At 38.7% G+C, this 13,658-nt stretch overlaps 1 protein-coding gene across 1 annotated transcript in view; it reads left to right on the top strand.

Annotated features, from left to right (window-relative positions):
• Positions 1–8,746: 8,746 nt before the first annotated feature.
• Positions 8,747–13,658, top strand: part of Kcnk2 (potassium channel, two pore domain subfamily K, member 2) — a 181,830-nt gene continuing 176,918 nt past the window's right edge. Inside the window, exon 1 of the mRNA XM_005374716.2 lies at positions 8,747–9,412. Within this exon, the coding sequence (XP_005374773.1) occupies positions 9,379–9,412 (34 nt within the window). The 5' untranslated portion in view covers positions 8,747–9,378. The remainder of the gene's footprint in view (positions 9,413–13,658) is intronic.

Raw genomic sequence — 13,658 nt, 5'->3', positions numbered from 1 at the left:
ATTCTGAGTCCATATTTTAAAACAAATTGCCAAATTTCTAAAGTAGTGATATAGGTTTAAATTCCACATTGTCAGGCAAAAAGAAATCTATTTCCCTCTCATTTTTCTTCCAGAACAATGCTCAATATGGGTCCTGAAACTGCAGATCCACGCTCTTAACCTTTTGAGCAATTCCCACTGGCAGCTCCAGACTAGAAAAAGATATGAAAATTGAAAAAGAAATCAGAAAAGAACAATAAAATGTATCCACGCTCATCTCCAAGTGAAAATTTGTATTCTGCTGTGACTTCCTTGGAGACAGGTGAAGATGAAGTGAGATTTTCTTTCTTCCCTGTTTACTTATTCATGAATTGCTGGGTCCTTTTGCTACTGGTTGGAGGGTTCTGTGGGAATTATTTCCAGATTGGTCCTGCAAACAGGGCCAGAAGCAAATGAGGGACTGAAAACATCATTTTCTGATTGGTTCTATGTATAGTGCTCAAGAGCCTTTTGGGTCTTGTGTTGTGCTTGCGTCCTCTGAGTTTTATGACCTTTGAAACCCCTCCTTTAGCTGTCCATTTGCCCCAGCCCTAATCTCCTACCTCCCCTTGGAATCGCTGAGGACACAAGTGCTCTATTTTGTTACGTGCACAGGAAGTGATGAGTGCTTATCTGCTGCAAGCATTGTGCTCTGTGTGCTCTTAAGAAGTGGAAACTGAGCTCTTGTTGATTTTGGTGTATGCATGGAATGATCCCTGTGTTAAATTCCAGTGGAAATAACGGAAACATTGTAAAGCAGCGAGTTCCAAAGAGGAGCACGGGCCCAAAGGGCCATTTTTCAACGGAAGGTGTCAATGAATGTGGTATCTCTCAGTGGGGAAGTAAGACTCAGGGATGGGTAGAGCCAAGTTTCTTTGATTTTCTTCCCTTAAGCATATGGCTCTGAGAGAAAGAACGTGATGAATAATGGTGGCTCTGTTAGGCAATGTCATGTGAGTTACAGTTTAAACTTACAGGTTGAAAGAGGGCTGGAGGCATATGCCTGGCAAACTCATTAAACTCTCCGCTATAACTTAGCTACGTGACACTGGACAGGACATGTCACTTTTTTGGGCTCTGATGTTTGGTTTTACTTTGCTTTTCTTCTATAATGCTTTGGATCCATAGGTACAAAACAAAAGTAGTTAAGTTGCAAATATAATTTCATTCACTCGTTCACTAAACAAATAAATATGCCCTGATCATCTACTTTTGTACCACACTGTGAGACAGGTGCCAATAATTCAAAGTCAAAGAGGACCAGATTGGCTTGCTATTTTCTGGAAGTTTCCTACAGTCCAGTGGGAGGAGAGGTGCATTAATCAAAAATTTTAAAAAAAATTATGAATGTCATAATTTCAAAAAGCAGTACTTTGAGCTATGTAGAATTTAAAAAGGGGGAAGTCTGCTAGTGTACCCTGGGGTATTATATTTTGTGCAAGGGATAATTTAGAAAAAGAAAATGTTTATGACCACATATTTTTTCATTCAAAAATAGTTTTACTGAGTGTCATAGAAAAAACAATTATATGTTCTTATTTCATGATAGGGAGGAAAAAGTTTTGTGGTCGCTTATAAGAAAAGGCTCGGAGATAGATACACAATATTGTTAGGAAAAGGCAAAAACTTCCTAGGCAAAAATATGGATGGAACTCTTTTTGTGTCAGAGAAAATGGGGTACATTTGCCTACAGCATGAAAGGCATAGGGTACGGAGAGGACAGGGGAAGGGGGTGGCAAGATTATAAGGTGACCTGTGTCCCTATTGTGATTCCCTAGGTTCTAGGGCTACTAGAACTTACGTGAACGAAGGCTGGAGCCTTTGAACTCTTCTAATTATATGGTACTGGATTTAAGGTTAAGTTCAATACAATTTCTGTGAGGCAAGTGGGTCAAGCAGCCCCGTGAGTCATACTAGCATTTAAATTGTATGTTGTATATATAGGAAAGTGCCAAAGACAACTTGGTCCTGCTTTCTCAGTAACTAAAATGGTACCTGGTGTCTCTCACGACTCTGTTCAAATTCTCTCAGCCTCATCTGGAGGTGTACTTCTGTGTGCCTCATGACAACAGCAGCCTGCGGTTGAAATTAGATTGTATCTAGGCTTCATCTCAAGGCTGAGTAGGTCCCGGGTCACCCTCGCTGTTTTGAACTGCCCTGATGGATATTAAATTATTCCTCATTTGCAGGCAGAGAATGACTAAGGACAAATGGTTGGATTTTAGGAAACAATCCATGAATATGCTATAAAATTTAAATAAATGAAACTGATTTAGATAGAAAAACTCAGCTATCAGCTCACAAAACAATATCATACCTTTTTTAAGAAACAAGAAATTAGAAGGAAGAAAATAAATAACTAAAAAAGTACTATTTTTCTAATTATAGAAACATACTACAAATGCATTAGAAGGTCACCTTAGTTTTCACCCAATAATACATAAAATAGCATATAAAGCATTGTCAGTGGATGTTTATTTTAAAACCATATTTTGTCAGTTCAATAAACAAAGCAGAAGTCTGCTTTTAGGCCTCACTATCCTAAAGAGTAAATATATTTTAAGCTGAAAGTACTCCTCTCAATTATATGTAACTTTGAGAGTCTACAATCCTACTTTGCTAGTGGTTCAATGTCTTACTGATAATTTCCCAAAATTTAAGGTTGATAGTTCACAAAGTTCATATTTACCACTTTATGTAAACCTTTTTTCTTTCTTTTACTAGCAAAGAAAAAATTACAAAAAGGAAAAAGAAAGCACAGAGGTTTCTACAGCTCAGGAATTTTTGTATCAATGTCTTACTTTATAGTGTAGTCACAGTATGGTACAATGTTTTGTATTAAAAAAAGCAAAGGGAAAAAATCATCATACATACACTGTACAATATATACACATAACTCGAACTCTAAAACTACATGTAACTACATGTAACTATATGTCTATCTGTATGACTACATGGAACCATATATATGGAATTATACACACGTACATATACACAGATGTCTTTAGCCAAGTTTCCTTGAAAACTGAGCAGTGTAATTACCCATGCCTTGTTATGAAGAGAGTCCGTGGTGACTGGAGTGAGGGGCTGGTGGGAAGCAGATGCAGGAGCTGGCATTATCTCTCTGATTCCTGTTCCATAAGCAGCTATTTCACTGCATCACCTCTATCCCTGCCGGGCCCATGCAGCACTGTCCGGACCTAGGTCTGCCTCTAAACAGCCCATCTGAGTAAGAAGAGTGATGACGTTTATCAGCCAGCTCTCTTCCGTCTTCTGTATCCTCTGCGTCAAAGTTAGTCCTTTGAACTTGATTCCTCACACTTCAGAATTGGTATCTCCTGGTCCTTTGGTAGCTTTAGGGAAGCTAAATCGAATTTTAGGTAGTGTATATTTCTAGAATCTGAATGTGGAAGTGGTGGGAGAAACCAGGGACTCCAGAAATGTTGTTTGCTTGGTCTCATATATGAAACAAAGCAGCAGACTCACAAGGAGACGTCAGGCTCTGCGGCTGAAATGCAGGAGGTTATTGAGGGTCTGAGAAATAGGTGAAGGCAGGAGAATATAAATAGGACCAGAAGATGTGTCTGGTGCAACACAAATATATGTATCCAGACACAGCAACCATATGACAATATATAGCACACCCTCCAATCTCTACATCAAAGAAACAGAGGAATGTATAAACACGTATAAAATAGATCATAACAATATGTTGAGATTTGGAATGACTGAGAACCAACTAAAAATCTTAAAACAAAGTAATAAGGATGCATTTAGAAGACCTAATGTAGGAAGCTAAAGAAAGCTATCTTTACACTTGTTATATGCCCTTGGATTAAAATCAAGGCAGTAAAATCATCCTTTTCTGGAAATAGACAGGTTGAGCTTCCAAAAATTGTCTGAAACAAGATGCTGAGGAAGAGAGGCCTTCCAAGGCAGAGAAAATAGGTGCTTGGGTTTTAAAGAACTTCCCTCCAGGTTCCCTACACAGTAAATGAAAAGAGACATGGAATCCGCAATGCAAGTAGAGGAGGTGAATCCAGAAAACCAGTGTGTACTAATAACCTTTGGCGTAAATGAGACTATTGCAAGTGCTAAATTATAAATGCATTTTCTGAAAACCATAGGAAGGGATCCATAGGGGGAAAAACGATTGAATTCTAGAAATCAATAATGAAAGGGCTCAAGATAAAATTGTAAGCCAATATACTTACAAACAGAAAATTATTATGTAATAAAATGTCAGAAGTAAGTTTATTTTAAGGATAAAACATTCACTTTGAGACGGAGTTCTGGAAGTGCTCACAAGTGTTTCGTACAGAGAATGGAAGAATTCTAGGGGAGATAAGATTCTGGCAGGGGCTGGGGATTTAGCTCAGCGGCAAAAGCGCCTGCCTGGCAAGCGCAAGGTCGTGAGTTCAGTTCCCAGTACCAGAGGGGGAAAAAAAAAGATTCTGGCAAACAACAATTTCAGGAGCCCTTTAATTGTGTTTGTTAATCTGGTATGATCCCATTGTTTCTGTGCTAATTGCTTATGTACTGATTGTGATTCCTTTATTTTAATTTGTTGATGAGACTCCTAAGCACACGAATATGGGGTCCATTTAGGACAGGCAGAGGTGGTCTCCTGGAAATGCAACTCTTACGCTTGCAGTGGCAGACAGGCGGCTGGTGAGTAAATCACACCTGCAGATGTTTTCTGAGGTGATTTAAAAATCAGGAAATATAACACAAAATTCCAGGTTTCTTTCTAAAATTTGAGACCTTGCCATGCAAGGCACTCAGTGTGCTTCAAGGGAACCATTGGCTGGAAATGAGTAGCCATTGCACCCTGGAGCCCTAACCCTAACCCCAACTGTAGCCCTAACCCTGTGGAGCAATCGTGTTACCTCTTTCTCATCACTTGTAGTTATCAAATCAAAGGCTTTTGCTCATACTTGTCTCCTATAGCTACTGATTTTGTGACTGCTGTCCTACCTAACCAATAGCCGTCATTAAAATTACTCCACAGAGGTGTCACCACCCCTTCATCTTTTAAATTCCTGTTCGCATTTGTGGACTTTGGTTCCACCATAGTTGGTGGTTTTATTTGACTCCCATTTACATGTTCTCTATTTCTGCCTCAGACCATGTCTCCAACTCAGCCTTGAACACAGCCCCGTATTTTGGTATTTTGCCTGTGCTTTCTTGGGACATATCCTACCCACTCCAATTTGGGGTTTGGCTTCCTTCTTTCTTCTGGGGCTAGAAACTCACTCTACAGGTTGAGGTCCCTGATACTGTCTGAGGCTCATCTAAGTAACTGATCATGACAGGCACCTTACTCTTAACGTGCCTGTGGTAGATTGGCTGCATGAACAGCTTCTAGTTTCCATGCCTGTCCTCCTTTGGTAGTGAGTATCTTTCCACAGTGACTCTGAACTTGACCTTATATCTTACTTGGGACAATGGGACCTGTACAAGTGGACTCAAACTGGGGTTTTAAATTACTCTTGTGGATTTCCACTTTATTACCTCTGATTATCTTGAAATCATTCTCAAGCTAGGCTGAGAGCATACCTGGGCTTGCTTGCTGAAGGAATCTGAAAGACAATGTACACATGAAAGACATAAAAGGAGAACTTAACTGCTACTTTTAAGGCCCTTTTGAATCCACCTGTGATCACTAGACCCTGGTTAAAGAATCCAGCTGAGATCATCTCTCAGCCACCCAATGCAACTGACTTCTTAAGTGAAGCTAGAGGAGACCAGTATTGTCATAGTGACCCACAGAATACTGGACAATGATAAATGCTTAATAAATAAAAATAATATATTTAATCAATACCTATTGCTTTAGGCCAACGAGTTTTGCAGTAGGTGTGTTACACAGATCTGGCTAATGGATGCAGTTTTCTATCACTGAGAGTTTGGCTGTAGGCATAATACATCTTTCTCATGAAAAATGGGTCCATGGGAAGAGCTTGAGTAGTTACTCACTTAACACTGTGTCAAGAAAATATTCTTACTGTATTTTGAAGTTGCCCAGAAGAAAATAATTGAAGGGTTGCTTTGGGGTAGTTGTTTTGATTTGGAAGAGTGTAAATACGTCTCATCTAAAAATTGAACATGTTCTGGGGACATTCAAGCCCAATGTTTGTGTTGTAAGTGGCGTTCCAAACCCATGTCCACATAGGTAAGGAGATCTTGGGCTGGCAGGCAGAAGATATTTCCAACCAGCCACTGCATTTACCGTTACTTTGAGGTCTCTCTGCAGAAATGTGAGTGGAAATGAGGGCATTAGGGGACCTCAGAAGGTTTGGCAGTGCATTTTAGACACTTATCTGAGCCACACAAGTTAGAAATCTGGGATGGAAATCTCCTAAGAATAGCCATTCTCATGAAATTTCCAATCCCGCTTGTTTTTGGCAGAACTTAAAATTCCGTGGAAATGGCTCATGTCGCAAGACTTCTGTGTGATGCTGGCCAGCACCAGGAAGGAGAGGGGCCCAGGAAAGGAAAAGCGAACCAATGTGGCTGCATGTTTTCACGCCTTTGAAAAGGTTTGGGTTTGGCTCAAACCAAGAAAGAGCACTTGGGGTTTTTGTTTTGTGCCAGCTTTTTCAAATACCATTCACCTGACTCATGAAGCTTTGAACATCAGGAGGAAACAGGGAAGGAATAAATCTTGACTATTCTTGATGTTCAGACATACTCTGAACAGGACTCCTGGCTGGGAGAAAGAACAGAATACAGCTGGAGTGAGGAGGGCTCCTGCTCCCCTTTCTGGGGGTCAGAGGGGCTGCATGGCTTGTTTATCATCATTCATTATGTCCTAGTACTCTAGGCGACACCCAGGTGCGCCAGACTTGGTTTCTCTCTTAGATAACTCACACTGTTGCCTAGGGAAGACAAACCAGGACCACATTTTCCTACTTTTTCCAAAATTCTACTGGAATTCTAGAGTGTAGCAAACGCCTATTTATATATCTTTTTCAGAATAGTGTCATTTCACTCCTCTCGTTATGGTATAGGATGATCCTACTGCCTGGAATGTCCTGATACCTGTTGTCTGCTGAGCTCTCCCCAAACCCAGCTCAGATATCAACCTTAATGTTACCAAACATAATTAATGACCACCTCACCTTTGCTACCTCTTTACTTTGTGGGTGTTTATATGATTGCATGCAAAATACAAAACTATGTTCTTAGGGCCTAGGACACTGTAAACATTTGATCAATGGGAAAGGATTACACAATACAATACTATAAAAACTTCTCCCTTTCTGTGTCACCTAAGCCCTCAGTCAACATTAGGGATTATTCCAATCTCTTCAACCCATACTATTCAGTCATTTGCGGTTCCCAGAGTGACTTTTCCTGGCAGCTTCTACACATCCCCTCTCGTCCACGGGATACTTTCTACTTTCAAATAGAAAAGATTATGGGTTAGTATTTTTTCACCAACTGGTTTGATTCTAAACTGCTAATTTAAAGGGATCTTAACTTCTGTATCCTAGTACCATGTACAGCACTGAGCTACTGGATGGCTGATATTATAGTCATATTTGAAATGGAAATGCAGAGACCCTCTCCCATGAAGTTTTAACGGGATGAGGATAATCTGATTTGTTTTATCTTTCAGGTTGCTGGTGGCCGAACACTTCACCAGATTAAAGCATGAATGGCACTAATGAGGCCAAGGTCAAGAGTTCAAATCTCTGTCTGGCCCAATTAATGTGATGATCTTTCACATTCCCTTTCCACCCCCTTCCCGCTCAGCCAAGTCTTCTACAAATTAGTCCACTTGCGAAAAAAGGTGTCCAAAAAAAGAAAAGAGAGCCCAGAAATAACTTGGTGAAAGACCATTCCCATTTCTAGAAAACACGTAGCCTATGTGCCATTGCTGTGTATTTGTGTGCATGTGTGTGCCTGCACACAAGAGGGTCGTTTTTGTCTGTGCACAAAGAGAAGTGTCTGTCTACTTATCTGTCTACCTATCTCTTGTATAATTTGAAAAGCATGCATTGTTTCAGCCAGATGGAAGGATTATGTTACTTGAACACTGGTATTTAATGTATATTATCGCATTTATTACCATATCAAAACCAGATGTTTAAAATTTGGGCTCGAAATTCCATAATGCAGATTGTATTACCTCAGGGTCACCTTACCACCTAATGCTCTCTGCTCAGCTGTATTTTGTTACAGCTTTAATAGAGCAATAATGTGTTTCCACAAGTCTTAGTCTGGTATTAGATGACATGTGGACTAATTTTGGTGGGCTGAGCAGACTGGTAGGGGGTTATACAAACCAGAACAATTTGCTTTCTCAACGGTAAGAAAATATGTTAAGAATTATTGAGAATAGTCAAGGCATCTCTCTCTCTCTGTCCCTCCCTGTCTCTCTCCTTTTGCTCTTTTGTTCTTTTACTTCTCTCTTCTCTTTTGTTCTTTATCTTTCACTACTTTACTTAAAGTTTGTTGTCATTTTCACTGTCTCCCATGTCCCTCAACATTCTTCCAGAAACAAAATCTCCTTTAATTACTTTCTTATCTCCGCAAAAGCTACTTGAAACCTTCCTCTTATTTGCCTTTTTACATTGCTTCTGTACTGATAAAATTAAAACAAGCAAGTTCAGAAAATTGATAACATTCCCTTTTAAAAAATTATAATCAATGCAATTTAGATAAGGTGAAAGAAAGAAGTAAAAGCCCGAGTGGCTCTTGGCCAGCGATTCATCCGTTTACATTAATAGGTTCCAGCAATGGGGCTATAGACACAGAATGTCTGTTTGCCACTGCACTTAGCAAGCACATGAGCTTAAAAATAAACTTTGACAATGTAGATCTCTGTCCTTCCAGGAATGGAAAGCATTATGTACTTCAAAGCACACTAAGCCTGATTTGAAAATATAGTTGGGTTTTGTTACTGTGGCTATTGGGAGGGTCCTCAGCCTGCACGGAGTACATGGACGCTTCGTGTGTGAACAGTGCTCGAGCCGCAAACTGGTGAAAGCGAATGCCCCTGGCAGCTTTGATACGCTCATTCTCAAGGAGGAAACTTCTGTCTGTGAAGTTCTCTGGAACAACTCAGATATGATTCTTCACTAGAATCAGGGAATTTCTTCCTGAATCAAACTGCAAAAACAGGATTTGAGTAGCACATTTCACTTGCAAACAGCAGCGTTTGTTCATTTTGAGTGTTTTTGGACAGGAAATCAATCTACAGGGTAACATTCACAGAAAAAAGGAAACAGTATGGGACGATGGCTTGTTAGTCCAAGTGACTCTGTTTTGGAAATTACGGGCAAGAAACCTTGGAGGAAGAACGGCATTAAAGACCAAAAGCACGATGACTCCTGATGAAAACATCACCAAATGATGAACCCACGAGCAAAAAGGAATTTCTACTGTAAGTATCTTTGCAATCATCAACTATCTTATTTGTTTTCAAAATTTCTACAGTGTGCTGAGTAGATTCCCCAGCAAGTATTTGATGTAGAGAGTCTTCATTATAGACAAGTCTATAATTAAACTCTTTGGGTGGTTCCAACAGAGGGTTAGTTACTAGAATTTTTTCCATGACCTTGCAATACTGAAATAAATTGCATGTTAATTTGGGAGTTTTTTATGCGATAGCCATGCTACATCAGGCTTTTACTGTGTGATGTATTACTTCTGGCAATGCAAAAGTGATCAGCATGTGTATCTATAAATTCCACTGCATTGGGATTCTGCTAATGTAAATGACATCCGCTTTGGTTTCATGTGGGGTTGGTCCTATAATCAAGATGGTTATATATAGGTTTACACATATTATTTGTAATATAGAGTATTAGCTATTTCCTGAAGGAGTCTTATTTGAATGAGTGCGAAGAGGTGGCTTAGAATCTTGGAAATGGGAAAAGAGAAAGTATGGTAGGTTACACTCAATTCTGGGAACTAACACCTTGGTTCTTTCAACATTTTCATAGTTTATTTGATAGGACGTCTTCTTTGGAAATTATTTAATATCTCTATGTAAGATGTCTCAGATCATAGAAATGTTGTCGTCTTAGAAGTATGAATCAAGCTCATCAAAAATATAACCCTATGTAAATTTTAAATACAGTAGATTAATTTTTTAGTGTCTGGCGTGTTATACATACCTAGCAGATTTTTTTTTTTTAATTCTGAGTAAGATCTGCTGTTGAGTATTAAGACAAATACCAGACTGTACAATAACCATTTTATATCAGAATTTCAGTTTTTGAATTTCTCCATGAAAGTGACTGAATCATGTTTAACAAGGAATTCTATAACAATGAGGTCACATTGTTTTGCATTTTTCAATAAGGGATTTCTTTTTTTTTTTTTTTTTTTTTTGTTTTTCTCTGGTACCGGGAACCGAACTCACGACCTTGCGCTTCCCAGGCAAGCGCTTTTGCCGCTGAGCTAAATCCCCAGCCCCCTCAATAAGGGATTTCTTTAAAAATCAAAATCTTGTTGAATTGCTATTTTTGGTGGTTTTCCTTCTGAAACACAAAAGAGTTTGCTCAACTTATTGTTCATTTGAAAGACTATCACAAAGTTTTCGGAGGTATTCAGCATATAAACTAGTATCAGCTTATCTTCTATTAGTATGTAAGGCGTTGCTCTTGGTTTGTGGCCGTGGAGCTCGTCATTAACACTTGGGGAGTCACTTTGCCGAGGCTTGATGGGAAGGCCAAGGCAATCCTACATAAGGGAGATCATCTTTCAGATGTCTGGGCATGAAAATAAAAGGAGACGTGAGTGAATGAAAAGGCTCTGGAAGCCAAACTGTCTCCAGACGGACAAAGGAAAGGAATTGAGTGGGCAAGGGCTGGACAGGTGAGGGAAACTCTTCCTGGATGCTATCTCCATTTTTGCGATGGAAGATAATGGGGTTCTTATATTTGAATTCTTTTCTAGACTACGGTGTATAGACTTTTTTTTACAATGAACTCAGGTTCTTCTGCCACCACAAGTAGGAAACAAGAATGTTGTGCACATGATTTTACTGCACCTAATTAGAAGTGTTGGTGGGTTCTTTGGGTAGGAGCTAACAGAAGCTGTATCTAAGCAACGATTATCAACTAAGTGAAATGTGTTTGGATAATTACATACATCTTTTTGATAAACTTAATTATATCATATATAACATCACATATAAAAATGGGTAAGCAAATTATCCCTTTAGCAGTTGAGTTCAGTCTCCCACTTAGCAGTGCATTTTATAGGTAGTGTTTTTCAGGAATATCTATCAGAATGTAGTTCTAATTAGAATAAGATAGTCTAAAGGATTCACTTGGAAATTCATTTAAGAATTAGGAGATTTATGGATATCATCTACATGGATACTTTTCTGAGCTAAAATTATCTGGGCTTATTTTGCAGAATTCTGGGAGTTCAATCAAGAAATTATGCAATATTTGAGGAGTTCTCAGGCTTTTAAATTTTTTTTTTAAGGAAAGAGAAGGCATTTGATTATTGTATGAAAGTCAAGTAAGTAATATGTGGTAGAAGGACTATAATTTTGAGCATTATCTTCAAAAAAAAAAAAAATGGTTTAGACCCCAGAGCCTGACAGCACAAGATGTAGTTCTTATTGATAAGTGACCGTTTGAATTTTAATGGCATATTATAATTTTTGTAGTTATTTATTTGACATCCAAAGACCTATATCCAGAACTGCTCAAAGATGTGCTACAGCAGGAGGGGTGTGCTTCCCAGCCCTGGGGGCAGCCTGTTGATGAGAAAGCTCAGCAAGAAGGGAAAAATCAATGTTCTCAGTTAGACAACTGTGTGCTGGAATTCTAGAACTGCCACTTACCAACCGTGTGAACTTGGGCAACCTATCTAAATGCTAAGCCTTTGGTTTGCCATCTGTAAAACGAATGAATGAGTCTTCCTTCTTTGGATTGTTACAAAGATTAAATGAGATAATTTATGTCAACTGCCTGGCATATAGTAAGTGTATGATAACCTGATTAAGCTTCCTAGGCTTTAGGGAATCTGTCTAACTTTGAGGTTCTAATAATTTTGGCTATTTAACCTAAGTCCCTTGATATATCTATTGTCCATTTATTGGCTTCTAAGAGAAGAAAATTGTAAATCCAAGTTGCAAGTGCATTGAAAGAATGAGTGAAGGCCACTAGAATGCATGAACTGAAAATGATAAAAATATTTTCATTTGTTTATTTGTTTTAGATGGTTTACCTGTGCTAGGTGGTAAAAACCCATTTGACTGGCCATTCAACAGTGCTTGCTAATTAACTTCCCTGTTCATGTTTTATATATAACCTGTGTCTAATCATCATAGGAAATCTACTGTCGCCAGCAAAGTAATTCTCAGTAGAAGTGATATTTTTGAAAGTTGAATGTTTAAAATAATGTTCAGTTTCAAAATGCACGATGGCAGCAAAGATAAAAAGATTTTATGGGAATAGTTTATCTTGATGATTTAATTTATTATGTCCATTTTTTCCAAGCACACATACAAAGTACTCAGGTCGAGTCACCATTCTTACACTACCGCTTAGGCTGTCTCAGGCAATGTTTGTGAATCACAGATACAAAATAATCTAATTGCTAGATTTGCTCTCTGGAAAATCACTATTATTTGGAAACATGACCGCAGTGACTATTTAAAAATATCTTACATCTACTTAGTGCCATTTTCTCTTCAAGCATTTCTATGTGTGTTATTTCATTTTTTCACCCTTTATACAGAAAAGGAAGCTATATTCGCTTTGTTTTCTGCATGATGAGAATACTAAACCCAGAAAATGAGCAGAATTGTCTACTGAGACATTTGGGTATGAAGAAATGAAACTTGGGATGTAGTAGAATTCATTTAATGATTTTATGATCATCTCTGATTTTGACTGAGAAATAACATGATTCATCTGGTTCTCTCTTGCATGAATAGGAGTCTTAAACTTGGGCACTAATTACCACTTCCTTGAATTACATATCCATAGAGGCCCAACCAACCAGACACAAAAGAGATATAATATGACCAGGGCTGGCCTCAGTGAGGTGTAGGGAAAACCTGAGTGTCTGGAATTCATTGTCTTCTGTGCTGACATTCTATCCCAGACACTTCAAGGGAGTGAAGAGGCTCATATTTATTCATTTAGGTGTCTTATTTTACAATGTAGTTAAGGCCACAGATGTGCTCTTGGCTATCTTCCCTGGCTGCTGATATGACATGCATTTGAACAACTGCACTGAGTGTGTGTGTGTGTGTGTGTGTGTGTGCATGTGTGTGTGTCAAATTAACAGGACAACATCAGCTAAAATTCAGCTCCATAGCTGCTCAAAAGCTGACAAAATACCTCTTACCAGACCTCAAGTTTCATGGCCTGGTTATACCTGATGATTTCAGTGTAGTAATAAGTTGTATTCCTAAGCACAGCTGAAAGCTTTAACCTGCAGGAACTACAGTTATAGGTGCAAGGGAAAAATTGAGAACTCTGGAGCAGTGGAGACACCATATCTCACAGAAGTTAACCACTGGGTGATTCAGACATAAAAGAGGGTGATTTTTTCTTATCAATAGCTTTGTATGTTCAACACGCTTTTAGCTCAGTTCCTGATTTTTTTTCCGTTTAGATGTCTAACATTACATCTTCTGCAAAAAATGCTTTTGGTTG

Source organism: Chinchilla lanigera, unplaced genomic scaffold, assembly GCF_000276665.1.
Source record: "Chinchilla lanigera isolate Chin_1 unplaced genomic scaffold, ChiLan1.0 scaffold00005, whole genome shotgun sequence".
In the NCBI taxonomy this organism is placed as follows: Eukaryota; Metazoa; Chordata; class Mammalia; order Rodentia; family Chinchillidae; genus Chinchilla; species Chinchilla lanigera.
Note: the sequence above shows the minus strand (reverse complement) of the source record. Positions and strands in the feature narration are given on the sequence as shown.